At 42.1% G+C, this 17,016-nt stretch overlaps 1 protein-coding gene across 1 annotated transcript; it reads left to right on the top strand.

The window, feature by feature from the left end:
- The first annotated feature begins 1,596 nt into the window (after window positions 1–1,596).
- Window positions 1,597–16,744, top strand: snx30 (sorting nexin family member 30). The gene is made up of 9 exons (XM_083930346.1): window positions 1,597–1,803; window positions 6,854–7,072; window positions 8,602–8,712; window positions 8,821–8,979; window positions 9,704–9,893; window positions 11,757–11,956; window positions 13,991–14,080; window positions 14,526–14,678; window positions 15,053–16,744. The coding sequence occupies exons 1-9, from the start codon at window positions 1,687–1,689 to the stop codon at window positions 15,128–15,130; spliced, it is 1,317 nt and encodes a 438-aa protein (XP_083786472.1). The 5' UTR covers window positions 1,597–1,686; the 3' UTR covers window positions 15,131–16,744.
- Window positions 16,745–17,016: the final 272 nt, after the last annotated feature.

The raw sequence follows: 17,016 nt of genomic DNA, 5'->3' as shown, positions 1-17,016 counted from the left end.
CCTCCTTGAGCAGCAGCAAGTAGCACTTTCTATAATAATAATAATAATATTATCTATTTATAGTATTTATCCAGCAATCTTGCAGGCAGACAGGCAGACAGACATGAAAATGAATAAATTAATTACGATATATGGAGGCCTTCTATGGAGTCCAGATGTCCGGGAAATGCTTTTCATGTAATTACTTAGTCATATGCACAGCACAAGTGATTTGTTTGAGAGCAAAAATGACTAAAAGACAAATTACTAGTAGCACCAATTACTAGTTTGACAAATAAATGAATGAACAAAGATCTTGACTTAAAGGCTGAATATGGAGAATGAGCAGAACACCACCATCAAGTGTCTCAAGATCTTAATCGCAACAACAAAAAAGATTTACAGCAGTCGGGTTGCCAGGTTCGTTGCCGAGTGTGACAAGCGATCAGCCTGCTCCATGTCAGTGAAGAATCATACAGGGTAACAACTCATTTTGTCTAATCAATTAATTTTATAACGTATTTAACGTTAGCCAGTCTTCAACTGGTGTGTAATCCATTAGCTAGCTCTCAACTCAAAATGATTCCTTGTTTCTGTAGCAACAACCCTAGCAACCCGCGATGCCAATATATTAATTCAGACTACTTTTTTTAATGGAAAAGCAATACTTTCATTCTGTACCCCTCAAAACGCCCCGTGGATGTATTATTAAAAAAAAAAAAAAAGACATAGCTTTTAATAAAGATTCTACATATTCCCAAAGCAACCTGACTGGGTTGTTTGTCTTGGAAGACGTTTCACCTCTATTCCAAGAGGCTTCATCAGTTCATGTACGCATCTGACCAGGCTGGGACTTCTTTGGGGATAACGATGACCAGTGGCGGATTAAGGTGGTCAGGGGCCCCTAGGCTACATTTTGTTTGGGCCCCCCACATTGTTAATCATGCTTTATCAGAATCCCCCCCCCCCCCTCCCCGGCTAGAACAGATGAAGAACCTTGACCTTAACCTTGAAAAATCCTGTCAATTTCGCTGTTCTTTCAGTCGTTGTGCTTTTCTTTTTTGTGCTCCACTATCACATTTCCTTTCAGACATTTTGCCGCTATACTGTCTAGTAACAGTGAGTTAATGTAAATGTGTCCCATATCTATCCAGTCATTGACTTTTTTAAAAAAAAGTTTCTAAGGGTCCTAATAGGAGGCATTTTTTCCCTAGTGTAGTAAATAAAAAACTCTGGCCAATCCAGGGCCCCTGCACACCTGGGGCCCCTAGGCTGCAGCCTGGGCCAGCCTGTGCCTTAATCCACCTCTGACGATGACCTGGACACATTAGAATATTCACAGGCTCATTCTACATATTCAACCTTTCATTTGTATTTCTATCTTATTCACATTGACTGCGTTTTACATGACATTTCCTGGTATTTGTAGTTTTGCTGTGAAAATGATCAGGGTTAGCTGTTTAAATAACAGCCCACTGGTCATCTCAATAGACGATCTTAAGAATTCTGTCAGTCGCCTGTTGGTATGTTTACATCCGGGTTGTAGTTTGATTTCCGGTGCTGCGCAGTAGGAGTCAGCTGACAGTTGTGACCAACCAGCGGGTGAAACATCTCGTCTCCCTCTGACCACACGAACCGTATCAGCCGCGGAGAACCGGACCGCCGTCGCCCCCCGATACCCTGCCACATCTTCCCGCCTCCCGCAGGATGAGTGTCGGCGCTCCGAGAGGCCTGGCCAGCTCGGGGCAGAAGCCCATCGCGGAGATCCTCCACCCGCTGTCCGCTGCCGAGGAGTCGCTCTCCGTTACCGTCGGAGGGGACAAGGTAGGGTCCGCTGGGTGGGTTTGGGAACAAGCGGGGGGATGATGGAGAGAGAACAGTTAACCAAACAACACTGTGTATACAATAAGCTGTTTTCAGGCTGCCAGTGTTTGTGGCTGAAATCCATCAAATAAGTAAACTGGTGGAAATTTAACGGAGAGACGGGGTAAACATTAATCAAGGTTAATTACTTGTGTTTACTTTAAGGTTCCCTGCCCATGACTGGAGGGTAGAGTTTGAATTTGCAACAGAATCACTGGTTTCATGAAAGATGTATCTGAAAAAAACAAAAACAGTGTTTAAGCTCCATGAAGCCTAAGGGGATTATAAACATTAAGCATCAAAGCATTCAAAACAAACAGGAGCAGAAAAAAAATGGTAAAAAAGGATCATACAAATACACACTCAAGGTTTATTTCTTTATTTTGTTTGTTTATATTATTTGACAGGGACCGTGCATATTCATAAACATTTCTGTAAATACTCCAGATTTAGCCAGAAGGTGAGTTTCCATCTGCATCTGTCCCTGGCCTGATGTAACAATAGGCTTCTTAAAAGGCAAATAACAAAAAGGGTTAAAAAAAACAACAACACATTAACTAAGATAGGAACACTTTCTGATAAAACATTAATCATAATCACATATCATGTAATTATTCAATAGTTTAAGGCATCAAATACACAAAGCATGCAGGACAAACAAGAGTCAGCATCAGGCAAATACAAATAAAGGTAAATAGGAGTAGCCCATACAGCGAGGCATGCGCAGCACACACAGGCCCACCAGAGCAGACAACAGGACAACATACAGCAACACTGCATGAAAACAAAAAGTCAGTCAGTCATAAATGAGCCAAAATAAACCAATCACCATTTGTTACTATACACCATTTCAATTGGATTATGTATTTGTACACATGTTGCATTTTACTGACTCCAGTTGTCACATAATTTGGTCAGCAAAAATATTTCAATCATTCCACCTTCAAGAAGAGACCTGACATCATTACCCTCAAGTGTGATGAGTAAACAAGGGTCGACCAAGCAAACAAAGTCACAAAGCTCTTATTCTTCCTGCTGCATGTTTTTCTTAGGAGTGACCTCCAAACTAATTAAAATGTGAAGCCTGTAAGAGTTCCTCTGTTTACGCCCACCACCAAGGAGGTAATGGGTCCCAGTCTGATGGCAGAATATTTAATCTGTCATCACATTTAAATAAAGTTGATGGAAAGTTAGATAATGGGCCTAACGGGTAACAAGTCATCTGGTTTTGCTGTGGATTTAGGATCCACGCATCTAATGTTTTTGGAAGGATTTCTTAACATTGCATTCTTAAGCTTTTAACCTTTGCTATTGTCTAATGAACTAGTATACAGGCTACTTACTTTAATGACCAAAGCAGATTTGAAGGCGTTATTATTATTAAAATGAATCAATTTAGAGGTGAATGAATGTGCAATCACCACCATGTATTTTGTCGAAGTTGAAATATTTTTTTTCATATGCATAACTATGATATATTTTGTATAGCAAAAAACTGACTTTCTCATTGGGTTATATGCTTTTCCTTGCATTTATATGGTTACTTTCAAGTCTTCTTACTAGTCACAGGGCTTTACACCACATGCCTCATCACCCATTCCCACTCATTCACATAATGGTGGTAGAGGCTGCCATTCAATGAAAGTTTTGAGGAAATTCATTCGGTGCCTAAAAGTATCGTAAATGCTGACTGGGGGAGCTGGGGATTGAACCCATATTTTGGCCATAATGGCTGAGATCCATAAAGCTGCTTCGAGTACAGGTCCCTGTTGCGCATGCTGGTCACACTGGGACGCTGACCGGCATAGTGTCACGCATGCTGGTCACACTGGGACTCTGACCGGTATGGTGTCACGCATGCCGGTCACACTGGGACTCTGACCAGCATGGTGTCACGCATGCTGGTCACACTGGGACTCTGGAATAGAGCGGAACCATCATTAATGTTATTAGTAAAACTTGTTCTTTTCCTACTCTTGACAAGTCAAATGTCTGCTGTGGAAAAAGGCCTGTAAAGATAGTTATGCGGATATGATGACATGGGGCACCATGACATGGTGGCGCACTGTCGCCTCACAGCAAAAGGGTTCCTTGTTCAAATCTGGGCTGGGGCCCTTGTGTGGAGTTTGCATGTTCTCCCTGTGTTTGCGTGGGTTCTCTCTGGGTTCTCCAGCTTCCTCCCACAGTCCAAAAACATGCGCGTGACTCTAAATTGCCCGTAGGTGTGAATGTGAGTGTGAATGGTTGTCTGTCTCTGTTCGTTTCTATGTGCCCTGGGATAAACTGGCGTCCTGTCCAGGGTGTGCCCCGCCCCACGCCCGATGTCAGCTGGGATCGGCTCCAGCCCCCGCGACCCTGTTAGGGACAAGCGGTTGAAGATGGACGGATGGATGACCAACTGTGTACATGTTGTTCACCATGTCGATATATAGACTCTACCTCAGTGTCTGTCTGAGTCTGGCTGTGTTACGGTGGCCTAGTTGTTCATTCACAATGGTGTAATTCTGCAACGCAATGCAATTATCTGAACTGTGATTACCAGTGCAGGTTAGCACCACAATGTAAGAAGTGCACTTAAAGTGTCAGCAGCCTGTGTGTGAGTGTGTGTGTTATATGAATATACAGTAGCATATAGACAGAGTAGTGTGAAGAAAATGTGTGTGTGGTCAGCATGTGGAGTGTGTTTGTATAGGTCTGAGAGACAGAGGGGTTGTACTGGAAAATTGCACACATGGCACTCGAAAGAAAAAGTGTGTGTGTGTGTGTGTGTGTGTGTGTGTGTGTGTGTGTGTGTGTGTGTGTGTGTGTGTGTGTGTGTGTGTGTGTGTGTGTGTGTGTGTGTGTGTGTGTGTGTGTGTGTGTGTGTGTGTGTGTGTGTGTGTGTGTGTGTGTGTGTGTGTGTGTGTGTGTGTGTGTGTGTGTGTGTGTGTGTGTGTGTGTGTGTGTGTGTGTGTGTGTGTGTGTGTGTGTGTGTGTGTGTGTGTGTGAAAACGATAATGGTTGAACATTAGCCGCTTTCCCCTCTTGCACCTTAACCTGGAAGAAAGTCGTTTCTTCCTTCGTGTCAGGCAAGATGCTTCTCCAGAAGACTGGCAGAAAGAGTTGTCAAATCAAATGCAGCAGTGGAGGCCGTTAGTAAGAGATTTGCCTTTTAGTTTTATTTCTGATGTGGCAAATTCTAATTGCCTTGAGAAATGAATCAATCAATTTATTCATATACTGTTAAGAAGTTTGGTTTAATGTCGAAAGACAAACAGAATTCACAGTACAACAGAGGTATTTTACAGCTGGGTCAGAGCTCCTATACCATGGGCTAGGTTCAGAAGTCTGAAAAAAAACCATAGGGCAACACACAGCGTATATAGGTTGGACAAGACGATAAGTCTACCCGGACAGAGGCGCACATTCAAAGGAAAACAGGATCCACAGCATGATCTGTCAGATGTACCGTTTCATGACAATGCCAATCAATGACAGTAGACAGTGGGTAGTACAGAGAATGCACATGTGACTGTCTGTGTGGCTGAAGGTTCAACATGCAGTCCGTGTCATTTAATCTTTCCTGTGTCAGCTGACAGGGAGATGCATCCTGTCACAGCTCGGACACACTCTATTTATCTGGCAGCTCTCCTACTACTTTACTTATTAAGATGTTGGGCGTAGGACTGGGGAAAGACTGAACCCAAAGTGTAAAAAAAAGAAGGTTAAATTTGGTGGAAGAAGTGTCGTGGTTTGGGGGCTGTTTTCTGCAGCAGGAGTTGGGCCTCTTGTACAGCTACATGGCAGAGTGAATGTAAATGTTTATGTGAACCTCCTTCAGCAACATGCAAAACCTTCACTGCAATTGCCTCCCAATCAGACTGCAATTTTCATGCAAGAAAAACGGGTTAAGCAGTTCCTTGAAGCTAAGAATATTGAAAAAGTGAAATGGCCAGCCCAGAGTCCAGATCTAAACCCCATAGAGAATCTCTGGAAACCCTAGGCAGCAAAGTAATGGCTAAGAAACCCAGTACTGAACAAATGATTTCAACAGAATGATAAATTGACAGTTTTGATGATGCAGCCCTGCTGCCTCTTTGTTTTGCCTACCTTCTCGTTGCAGTGTTTACATTTACAGTCTTTGTTTATGTTTAACATTCTGTTGCTTGCACTCGCTGTTTGATAATGAAATCTTCAGTCTCTTCTAAATCTGCATTGATGTTAATCCATTGTAGAAATTAGATTTTTTTTGTTATGTCCTTCGGCTGGCACAGTGGAAAACCAACCAATTAATTCTCTTTTCTCTAATAATGAAGTGTCTGAATCCACAAGTTGTCTTCATTTTCGGAGGGACACTTTCTAAAACTCTCACTTTATTCACACTATTTTCTCTTTATAGCTTTCAGGCACCTGTAGGGGAATTGTGTTGCTGCATAGAAACTACTGGAAATTGTCTCACAACAGGTTTTTTTTTTCACACTGCAATACCTGTAGCAGAGGGTCATCTTTTAATAGTTTGATAGTGATATTTATCAGATTACTGATTGCGTTGAAGAATGTCCCGAATGCCTGTTTTGCCAGAAAATCGACCATTGAGGGCACTTAGGGAATTTCTGTTTTTATAAAACAACAGTAATTACCTGTTAATGGAAAAACTAACTAACACACTACCAGTATCTTTAAAAAAAATACTAAAACAATATAATATATGTGTTGTTTTTTGTCAGTCTAGAGATGGTATACCAAGCCACTGTTTTCCCACATTTGGATTTTTTTTATTTTTAGCATTAAATCTCTGAAAATGTATCCCCAGTCCACAAACGCTCCATTTCTCTCCTCTCATCCATCATTCAATTAGAGAGACAGGAATAGTGTCAGATGATGTTGGGTGTGTACGCAGCCTTGACAAGGGTCCCATTGAGCGGGAGAGACAACTGCATCGCCATCAGCATCAATCCATCAGCTCTTTGTTTGCACTTTTGCCACATTGCAGCATCTGAATTCCATGTCACCATTGTCTCTGCCCACGCAGGAAGCAGGGCTGACCAACGGCACGCCGGTCGAGACGTCAAGTCCCGCCTCCACGTCCTCGCTGTTCAACAGGCTGCAGCTGGATGACGACCTGGAAGCAGATGTCCGGGACCTCTACGAAGAAACCACAGAAACCCGTGACCTTTTTGTGACAGTCGACGACCCAAAGAAGCATGTGTCCACCATGGAGACCTACATCACCTACAGAGTCTCCACTAAGGTCTGCTATTGGCTGGTGTCATGGTAACACGGTCTACCTGGTCCACCTTCCAATTAGTTATACTCATGTTACTGCGAACCATTTTCACAAGCATACAGTCAATATCTTCTAATCCAGACAGTTGTAAAATGCTGTGCCGTAATGTTTATACACACAAAAATGATCTCATGGGATCAAGCATGCAAAAGTACCAGCATGGTAGAGGTAAACCACTTTCTGATATTGGCTTGTAACTCACAAAGAATTGGACATAGCCACCATTGGTTTGTGGACTGTTGTTTTGAAACCTAAAGCATGTTTTCGCCATCTTGGTTTTTTTGGTGCCAGAAGTCAACATATTTGGATAAAAAGGTGGAGCGAAATTATGCAATATGGTCACTAGGGCTAGCTAGCTTGGTTAGCAATGTGAAAAAAAGAAAAGGAAAAACAGCTGACTCCGTCAAGTATCTTTTAATGCAACCGAATGCTGAACACAACATTTTCTAGGCAACCAAAATGTTGAAAACACACTGTGAGAGGGTCGAGAGCGAGAAATACCCTGCTTGTTTGTCTATTTTACTGTAAATGGGGCCATAATTTATTAATGTACATTGCGTTTTATTAAAGAAGACTTGTAACTAGCTATTGAGTCCATAAACTTGTTAAGAAAATGTTAAGTGGGGTCATAAATCAGGTGAAAACTACGGCCATTTTCTCATTGACTTCTATACAAACAGACCCCTGCTGGCCGTTAGAAATAATTCAGATTTAAGGCACATCAGCTTCACTTTTCCAGATGTTGCCACTTGCGACTGAGCCGTTCTACACAATGCTAACATGTACCACTTGCAGGAATAGGAAATATTAGCAGAGGCAGAAGTTTCAAGACATGCCTATGTCAGACATAGAATGTATCCCAGGGGATGCTTGAACAGATTGGACTCCAGTAAGGGAAAACACTTTCCTCAACCTTCCCAAAAAAAAGATTTATATTCTAGAAGATGGATGTATTCAGTTTCTTCTGTTTACCAGGTGGATCCTCTGTTCCATCCTCCCCATCTGTCTGCCAGTAAATTGAGCAGCAGACCTCAGAGCCACCACTCTGCCCGACAGAACTGCATTTGCTCTCACTTTCAGCAGGGGAATCGTAGCTTCGGAGGCCTTTTTGCATTGTGTAATGAAAGAAACCGATTCAGAGGGAGACACTGCCAGGAGCTGCCGGGCGGCGTCATGACGACAGTTGCTATGTGTGTGCTCGGAGGCCTGAGACACAGCCCGATATGAACACAAAGTGTTAATTGAGGGCATGCGGGGGCTGTGTTTTAACACTATATCGTGAGGGTGAGTGTGTTTGTGCGCGTGTGCTAGGTCAGCTATATTTCAAGGTCAATAAGCACTTACAGTATTCCCAAATAGGCCGAGGTGTACAGAGACACCCTCCAGTCTAATGTGTACCTATGAAAAGTGTGCTGATGTCTTTAAAAAGACATACTGCTCTTCCCAGGTAACACAACAAATGTGCGTTGTTTTTTTTCTTTCCTCTTCTCCAGACAACACGGGTAGAGTTTGACCTTCCAGAGTACTGTGTGCGACGGCGCTACCAGGACTTTGACTGGCTGAGGATCAAGTTGGAGGACAGTCAGCCGACCCACCTCATCCCCGTAGGTCGAAGGAGCCACGACGCAACCTTACTGTCCCGCTTTACGTCGAGGAAACAGTCAATTTAAAAGTCTCTGCTCTTCCTCCTCCAAACCTCTTGTCTTCTCCAGCCGTTGCCGGAGAAGTTTGTGATGAAAGGCGTGGTGGATCGTTTCTCAGAGGAGTTTGTGGAGACAAGGATGAAAGCTCTGGACAAGTTCCTGAAGCGAGTCGCCGACCACCCTGTCCTCTCTTTCAACCCGCATCTAAATGCTTTCCTTACCGCCAAGGTGAGACAACACAAGCGGTAGGAAGTTCACGATTTGATTTTTAAGGATTAGAAAGAAAAAAAATGAATCAAACAATTCTCAATCTCTCCATGATGAACGCACAAACAAATTCAGGTTAGTCAAAGAATCAGTCGGTCGGTCCGTTTCCCTGTCAGATGCTTGTATGCAGTTCATTTTATGCAGCACAATGATCTAACAGTAAAACACATTGCCACAAAATACCTCGCCTGCCATGGGTTGTGATCTCCAGCTCTGCCATCAGTCACATCTTGCCTCTTAAGTAGGCGAGACACAAGGCAAGACTTTATTGATCCCTGTGGGGGAATGAGGTTGTTGCAGCAGTAAAACAATTGGACTCAGAAAAAGAAAGTGGAGCGTAAGCATACTGGAATATAAAATCTGCAATGTAAAATGGGCGATATAACTCTGAGGGTAATAAAATAACAAAAGTAGCTGAGGTCTTCTTGTAAACCTTCATGTGACTGTTTCAGTACGTTAGGTCAAGAAAATGATTCCATATAACATCTACGGATTATATTATTAGTTTTTAACGGAATGGATCATAAAATAAGAATACAAATCAGGCTATTTCTGCACAAAGTTGCACAAGGTACATGCAAAAATAGTCTATTCACAAAATGGGATTATTGCTATGTAGTTAACACATGATTCATGTAATTTGATTCTCAACACCATGCGTCCTGTTGTCACCGCGTGTCTGCAGGACTTGAACAAGCGTCAGGGTCTGGCCCTGCTGACCAAAGTGGGCGAGTCGGTGAAGCATGTGGCTGGAGGCTACAAGCTGCGGGCGCGGCCTGCCGAGTTCTGCGCCATGGGAGAATACCTGGACACCTTCAACCAGAAACTGGGAACCATCGACCGCATCGCTCAGAGGATCCTCAAAGAGCAGTCAGGTATCAGACCAGAGGAGACTAATGATGCTGATGAACTGACCTGTATCACCTGGAGGTTGATGATTCTTCTTCCTTTTTTTAAAAAAATATTTTGTTTTCTGTATTTTTACGTTTATTGGATACTTACAGAGGGGTGTAACATGCAGCCTGGGTCCCTGGCCAAATTACAAAAAAACTGAGTCATCCTTTAAATGTTATACTAGACTCATCAGACTTGCAAATGGTTGTAAACCAGTTTAATGATTGATTGTAATTAGACGTTAAAGAGAGGGAATAAAATGAGAAAATATTCCATTAAAATCGTACTAAGAGGGGTGTATAAACGAGCAACGTCAAGAAATCAATAAATTGATCAATACAAAAAGAACCAAGGAACTGGATAGATTAATGGAATCCATTGTTAATTGGTGTGAGCCTGGTGGTTCAGTGGTTAGAGCGGGCGCCCCATGTACCAATGCTAAAAGTCCTCGACGCAGCAGCCCGGGTCGATTCCCACCTGTGGCCCTTTGCTGCATGTTGCCCCCCTCTCTCTCACTCCTGTTTCCTATTTTTGGTTTCTACTAGAACATGTTTACATGATTTAATGTCTCATAATGTCTGTCTGAATATACCTGTACCAGTTTGCTCTGATTGGTCTCCACATACGCACTCTTGGTGTCTGCGCCGTGATTGCAGTTGGGGAATGACTCTCATTGTATAGACATTTGACATATAGCCTTGGCCCTTGTTAACTTCCTGTCGGTTTGTCATTCACATGAACTGCACCAGGAAATGAAATAGAGCACTTTCATTTAGAATGTTTATGTTAACATCCTTAAAAAGGTCTATAGGAGTGAAGTCCACCGTGATGTGAGTCGGTGGAGCCGCGTCCTGTCCATACACCCAGCGAGTCAATCACAGCTGTCAATCTGTTAAAAACGAATTAAAAACCAAACTTTTCAAAAAAATCAGCGCGGTCAGAACTTCAATCAGAAATCTTCTGACGTCCCATCCGCTAATCTGGCGGCAGGAGGACCACCAGGCTTTCGTCCATGATTGAGCATTTTGATACTTTCACAGTACTTTTATGACACCTCGACTTGTTTTTTAATCAAAAAAGGCAAAGAAATCTCATTTTTTACCACATGAGACCTTTTAAACAAGAATGTAAAAGAAACATTTGTTGCTCAGTTCTCAGTTGTTCTTCTCTTTGATCTTCTATTTACCAACTCTATTATCACTTCAACAGAACCTTATCATGGCAAAACTTTACGTAATGTATTAGCCCTGGGATGTAACAAGGGGTTCTGGCTAAAGTTAATTCCTTCAAACATGTATTTTAGGCACAAGGAAGCAACATTTTGAAACCGTGTCGTGGGCTGCTTGCAACACGGCCGGAAGTAGTACTCCTTATGATCTGTTTACCACAGTGCTACATTGTGTTTGTCGTGCAGTAGGTCAGTCTTTATCCGGGTGGCTAACACTGGCTTTTGTGAATTTAGCTGCAGTATTGATTCAGTGCTGTAATGTCTGGCTGGAGAAAAACCCACAGACCTTTGGCCTTGCGGGTGGGTGCACGGTTGATAAACACAGGCCTATAACTTACGCATGACAAGTGATTGTGTAAATACCTGACATCTGCCGTGTGAAAGGTTTGTCGTCACCATCTGTTCAGCGGCTGTGGCCTAAAAAATCTGCAGCGCAAACGAAACGGTCCTTCTTTCCAGATTGTAAAAGATAAGACTGACACTCAGGAAACTGTAGATAATGAAGGCCTACCAGCTCACGCAGAGTGTAAAGAAGCAAATGCCGTGCATGCTTGACTCTCACATGTGATTCACAAACATAGATGGCCTGTCTGATAACATCTTTCACCACCACTAGAGTACCTGACAGAGCTGCGGGAGTACGGCACAGTGTATTCCAGCTGGGGGGGTTCGGAGGAAGAGCTGCGACGCCCACTGGAGGGCGTGGCTGGCTGCGTGACGACGAGCTGTGGAGCTCTGGAGGACCTGGCTGAGAACATGAGCCAGGACTTCCTACCCGTACTAAGAGAGTACATCCTCTACATAGAATCCATGAAGGTGAGAGGCATAAGGGATTTTATTTCTTGTTTGATATTCTAAGAGAGCTGGATACAGTGCAGCAAGTCAGCATGATTCTTGATTATATATATATATATATATATATATATCATTTTATTGCATAATTAAATAAAAAAACACTGTTTCCAGTCTGTTGGTCCTTAAATAATAAAATCTCCTAAATAAATACTAGGCCTTAAAAGCCATTAAAAAGCCTCTAATTTGAATTTGTGAGGCCTTATTTGCCACAAACAGTTGATCTAATTTCATTTATCCATCTTTTTATTTCTTTTAGGCATTTGGGGTGAAATGAAACGCACCTGCCCTCGTTCACTTCAGCCCAAACTGTCATGGATTGACCGTCAGTTGTAGGTTTAGCTAGTTTAGTTTACTGCTTCTTACAAATGATCAGAAATACCTTTAGAGACAAAGCCGTTGTCTACGGAGTTTTGCTATACGTCGGCACTGTCTGCACTTTATGAACAGCTGCATCCGTCTTTGATTCAGAAACTTCAGTTTGTGATCTGTATCATGATTATCATCATTAATATTGCTATGATATATTGCAAAAATACTTTTCCCCCCATGCGTTTACAGATAATGTTGAGAATAAATCAAGTGTGTAACTATATATAAACTAAGTAGACTAAATTTTTACTAAAACTAGTAATTTTTCAGTAAAATATTAAGCTATCAATGAGTTTTTTTAAGAAACTATCTGCTACATAGGCGAACACATAAGAATACAGACTTATAATAAGATATTTTTATAGAAAAATTGAAAAGCATGTCAGATCGTGAAGTTTTTTAATGATGATAAAAAGTTGCTTTATTTATGCAGATTGTTGTTCTTTAGTGGTGAGCAATCACAGAGTTTTACATACATTACTGCCACCTACCCATGGATGTATTCTCTTGCACCAAATGCATAACTGCGACCATCGTTCCCTCCAAAGTCCACTTCAGTTTTTCAGACTATAGGAACGACAATTATTATTATTTTTTTCCAAAAACTTTTATTGGGTTATGCAGACTTATACAGGTACACAGAAAAAAAGTATTATAGTTCTACAGTGAAAAGGCAAAAACAGCAAAACCTGTGACCTCAGCATTATCAGGAGTTACAGTAAGACTATTACTAATAAGAGCCAGCAGTCCCAGGGTTGGTGGAATGCTTCCAAAAATCCCCTCTGTGAAAACCTTAACTTCTCTAACCCTAGACACTGTAAAATTTCACGTATCCAACTATTATGAGTCGGTGGAGAAACATGTTTCCATTTAAGGAGAATGTTGCGCCTGGCGAGCAGGGTGGTAAAGGCCACGACATGTTGTGTAGTAATGGGCAGATTTTTAGACAAATGTAGCCCAAAAAGAGCAGTCAGGGGATTGGGTTTTCACATTTGTGTTAAGGGCCTGTTTGAGGGTTTGAAATATATCGGACCAAAATTCATAGAGCTTCGGGCACGTCCAGAACATGTGTGGTTATAAGCGTCACTGTGACTAGGGTATATCTTTGCCAGTTTAGCATTGGTGTAATGGGCTCTATGGAGCACCTTCCACTGTAATAGGCCGTGCCTGGCACAAATCGAGAATGAGTGAACCAGTTTCAGAATGTCCCTCCACTAGACCTCAGAAATATCTATGCCCAAATCCTTTTCCCATGCACATTTCTTAGTGGGGACTGGGCTCAGAAGAGCAATCTTATTATAAATGACAGATATCATTCGTTTGTGGAACGACATTTAGGATGGCGGCAGGGATTCCCCCGAAGTGAACAAGGGCATTTTGAACCACTATTGAAACGCAGCCCTGCTTTCTTTCAGCTGAGTCACCTTTCACCTTGAATAGAGGAAATGGATTTTGAGATTCTGCGTGTGTCACATCCTGTACATCGCTGAGCTCTAGAATCAGCATCTCTTCTTCTCTGTTGATCATTTTTCACACGTGGTCTCTCTCAGGAATATTACAGTATTACAGCGAATGTCCCGCTAACAGTGCAAAATAAAACGGCTCATGTTTTCTGTTTTTTTACAGAACGTTTTGAGGAAGCGAGACCAGAGCCAGGCGGAGTACGAGGGGCGACTAGAAGCAGCCATATTGCGCAAACAGGAGGACAGAACGCCAGTAAGACTCCACCTTCCGCTCATCAGAGTCTGAAGTTCCTTTTACACACGGAGGCCTTAAAAGTGCTGCGTGTTCACTGCTGCCATTTCCAGGAATGTCTAGTTTCCCACAGTATTAGTTGATGTGATGATTTTACAGACCAACAATGAGTTAATATTCTTCAGAGTAACTCACTGGAAAAAATTAACATGAGGGTGAATAATCTCTTCAAAATAAAAGCTTTTAGTGGAGATATAATCAGTCGGATATCTTTTGTCCGTATGCTACTCCACATAGAGGGATTCTCAGGATTTTAGAGGCAGAATTTGTCCCTCACTTCACATTTCTCTATTGTAGCCCTCCCCTGCACCACCCAGACCCCTGTGCTTGTTGCCCCGTAACCTGTAGTCTCACATTATGTCCCTGAAGGCTCCCGTAGCTGTAGTTTTTCTCTGTCTCGCCGTAGATGCCAGTGGAGGTGGAGAAATGCCAAGACAAAGTGGAGTGTTTCAACGCTGACCTGAAGGCAGACTGGGAGCGCTGGCAGAGCAACAAGAGACAAGACTTCAAACAGCTTCTCACCGGCATGGCCGACAATAACATCAACCACTACGAAAAGGTATGCAGACTTAGAAACACTTGTCTTCGCAAATCAGTTAACTTTATTTCCAGTGTTGGGCAGTAGGGGAAGAGGGTGGTACTTCAGAGGGAAGCTCTGGGTGCTCTAACTGAAACATGCCAGAACGGTAAAAATTGCTTTAAGTGATGGTGAGGAGGGGGAAGCCTTTTCCCTCCCACATTTATCTTTATCCTCCAAACTGCGGACCTTTAAACACCTTGAAAAAACAGAACAAAAACAGATCCATACTGTATTAACATGAAGCTGCCGCAAGTGAAATGTTTCTCTTGTATCACTTTCTCTCCCTCTTTCCCCTTCCACCTCATTTTTCCCCTCCGTCGACCGTCTTCATCCGTCTTCCCGCCCCTCTGCAGTGCCAGGCAGCGTGGGAGTCGCTCATAACTCTCCTCCAGGACAAACAGGCCGAGGACAAAACGAGCGAGACGAACTGAAACATCTTTGTCGCGTCTCTATCGCTCCCCCTGGCCCACTCTCTAATGCCAAGGAAAAGGACCAACCAGGCAGCAGATCGGGACTGCTGGACTTTGCCCCACCCTGTTGTCCTGTGAGGTGATTGTTCAGAGGGGTGTCGTTTGACCTGCGAAGGAGGTAACCAATGGTACATTCAAGGACAGCTGGGAAAAAGGAGAGACCTACTATGTACAGACTTTGGCTTTTTTTTTTTTCGTCGTCGATCTTATTGACTTTTTCTACTTCATATTTCCAATAAGCAGTCTGTTGCCAATGCTACTTGTGTTTATTTAACCACGGCCTCAGAGAGGTGTGTTTTCTGTCTGTTCTCTCCGTGTTCACATTGAGCCAAATTCATGATATTTTAGGTGAAGAATCCGGATGATTGTTTTTTTTTCCCCCCCGTCAGGTTGTTAAAGCCTCTCAACATGTAACACCAAAGCAAGAGACATGACATTCTCTTTCATATTGGCTGTAAAGTAGAATCCAACTTTTTTTTTGTATGTTTCAGCACATAAACTCTTATACTGATGACCATTTTACAAAAGTTCATACACTTTATAGTTTCCTATTTGCCCTGCAATCATTTTTATTCTTAATACAAACTTGCAGAAAGATTCAAATACAAGATACACGATACACAGCAGGTTCAGACGCACACTTGTGTTTTTTCAGTGCAGTGTAGCAGCACCACCTGGTGGTTGAGGAGATAAGAGTTTTCATTTTCTTTTGAAACTGGTGGTTTAACAGTGTGCTACTTCTTTTGGTTACTTTTGACATCAAGTTTTTTTTTATTTGATTTTACCGTGGCCATTTATAGCTGCTGTAGGGATCTTATCTCTCTTCTTTGAGCAAAGGCTTCAGTTCAGTTGAGGATGCTAAATCGTGAAATGTTTAGCCAATGAGAAGCACACAGAGGGAATTAAAGGAATTATTTTTAATTGAGAAATGAATGTCAATAATAATAATAACGAATGAGTGATTGAAATAATGGTTAGTTGCAGCCTTAGAAATGTTCAACGAAAGCGGCGACAGGCGGTTGTTTTCGTTTATTTAATTGTTTGTTACATTCGAGTTTTCTGAAAGTCCAAGGCGGTGTCTTTAAATGTCTTGTCCATTCAAAACCCAAATATATTTAGTTTAATATGATATAAAACGGAGAAAAGCAGGAAATCTCCATATTTGTGAGACTGAAAACAGCATTTTCTGCCACTTTTTTATGAAAGAATTGACTCAAAATAGACTAATCGTTGCAGCTCTCAACCTTTTTAGAATCAAATGTCATTTTGACACTCATTTTGTGTGACTAACTTTTTTGTTTTGTTTAAAGAATGGAGCGTTTCAAACTCTTAAAGGCTGGATATGATCCGGAATAACCTTTTAGAAAAGAGAACACGTTTTAGGGCTGTCGGCTGAACTCATGTTCACGTCGATGCCTACAGAGGAAGAAAGAGCGACGGGGCTTCTTCTCATTTCTGAGTCACGCTTGTCTTGGCTTAAAATGTTGCTGATGCCTTAAAGGAACAATCTAATTCTGAGAGATTCTGTTATATGTGTAATGCGTAACCTTTTGCTGAACTTCCTTTCTTAAGTGATTTCCTTTTCTTTCTTTTTTTTTTTTTTACCATAGAATTTCCTTTTTTTTTTTTTTTCTTGTCCTCGGCCATTCCCAGAACCACATATACAAAGACTGTCTCCACACAGTATTGTAGCCTCGTACACAGGGAAAAAAAGAAGATTTTCCAACAGGTTTAATAATTCTGTTTGCATGATTTCATTTACTTCAAGAATAAGGTGCTGATTTGACTTTTTCAGCCCTCTGCTCCTAGAGGCTCCTGTGTTTTAGTTGAGACGTCCTTCAGTCAGA

The sequence above is a fragment of the Echiichthys vipera genome (assembly GCF_963691815.1).
Source record: "Echiichthys vipera genome assembly, chromosome: 16".
Taxonomy (NCBI): Eukaryota; Metazoa; Chordata; class Actinopteri; order Perciformes; family Trachinidae; genus Echiichthys; species Echiichthys vipera.
The sequence above is the reverse complement of the archived record's forward strand: the minus strand, read 5'-3'. Positions and strand labels throughout refer to the sequence as shown.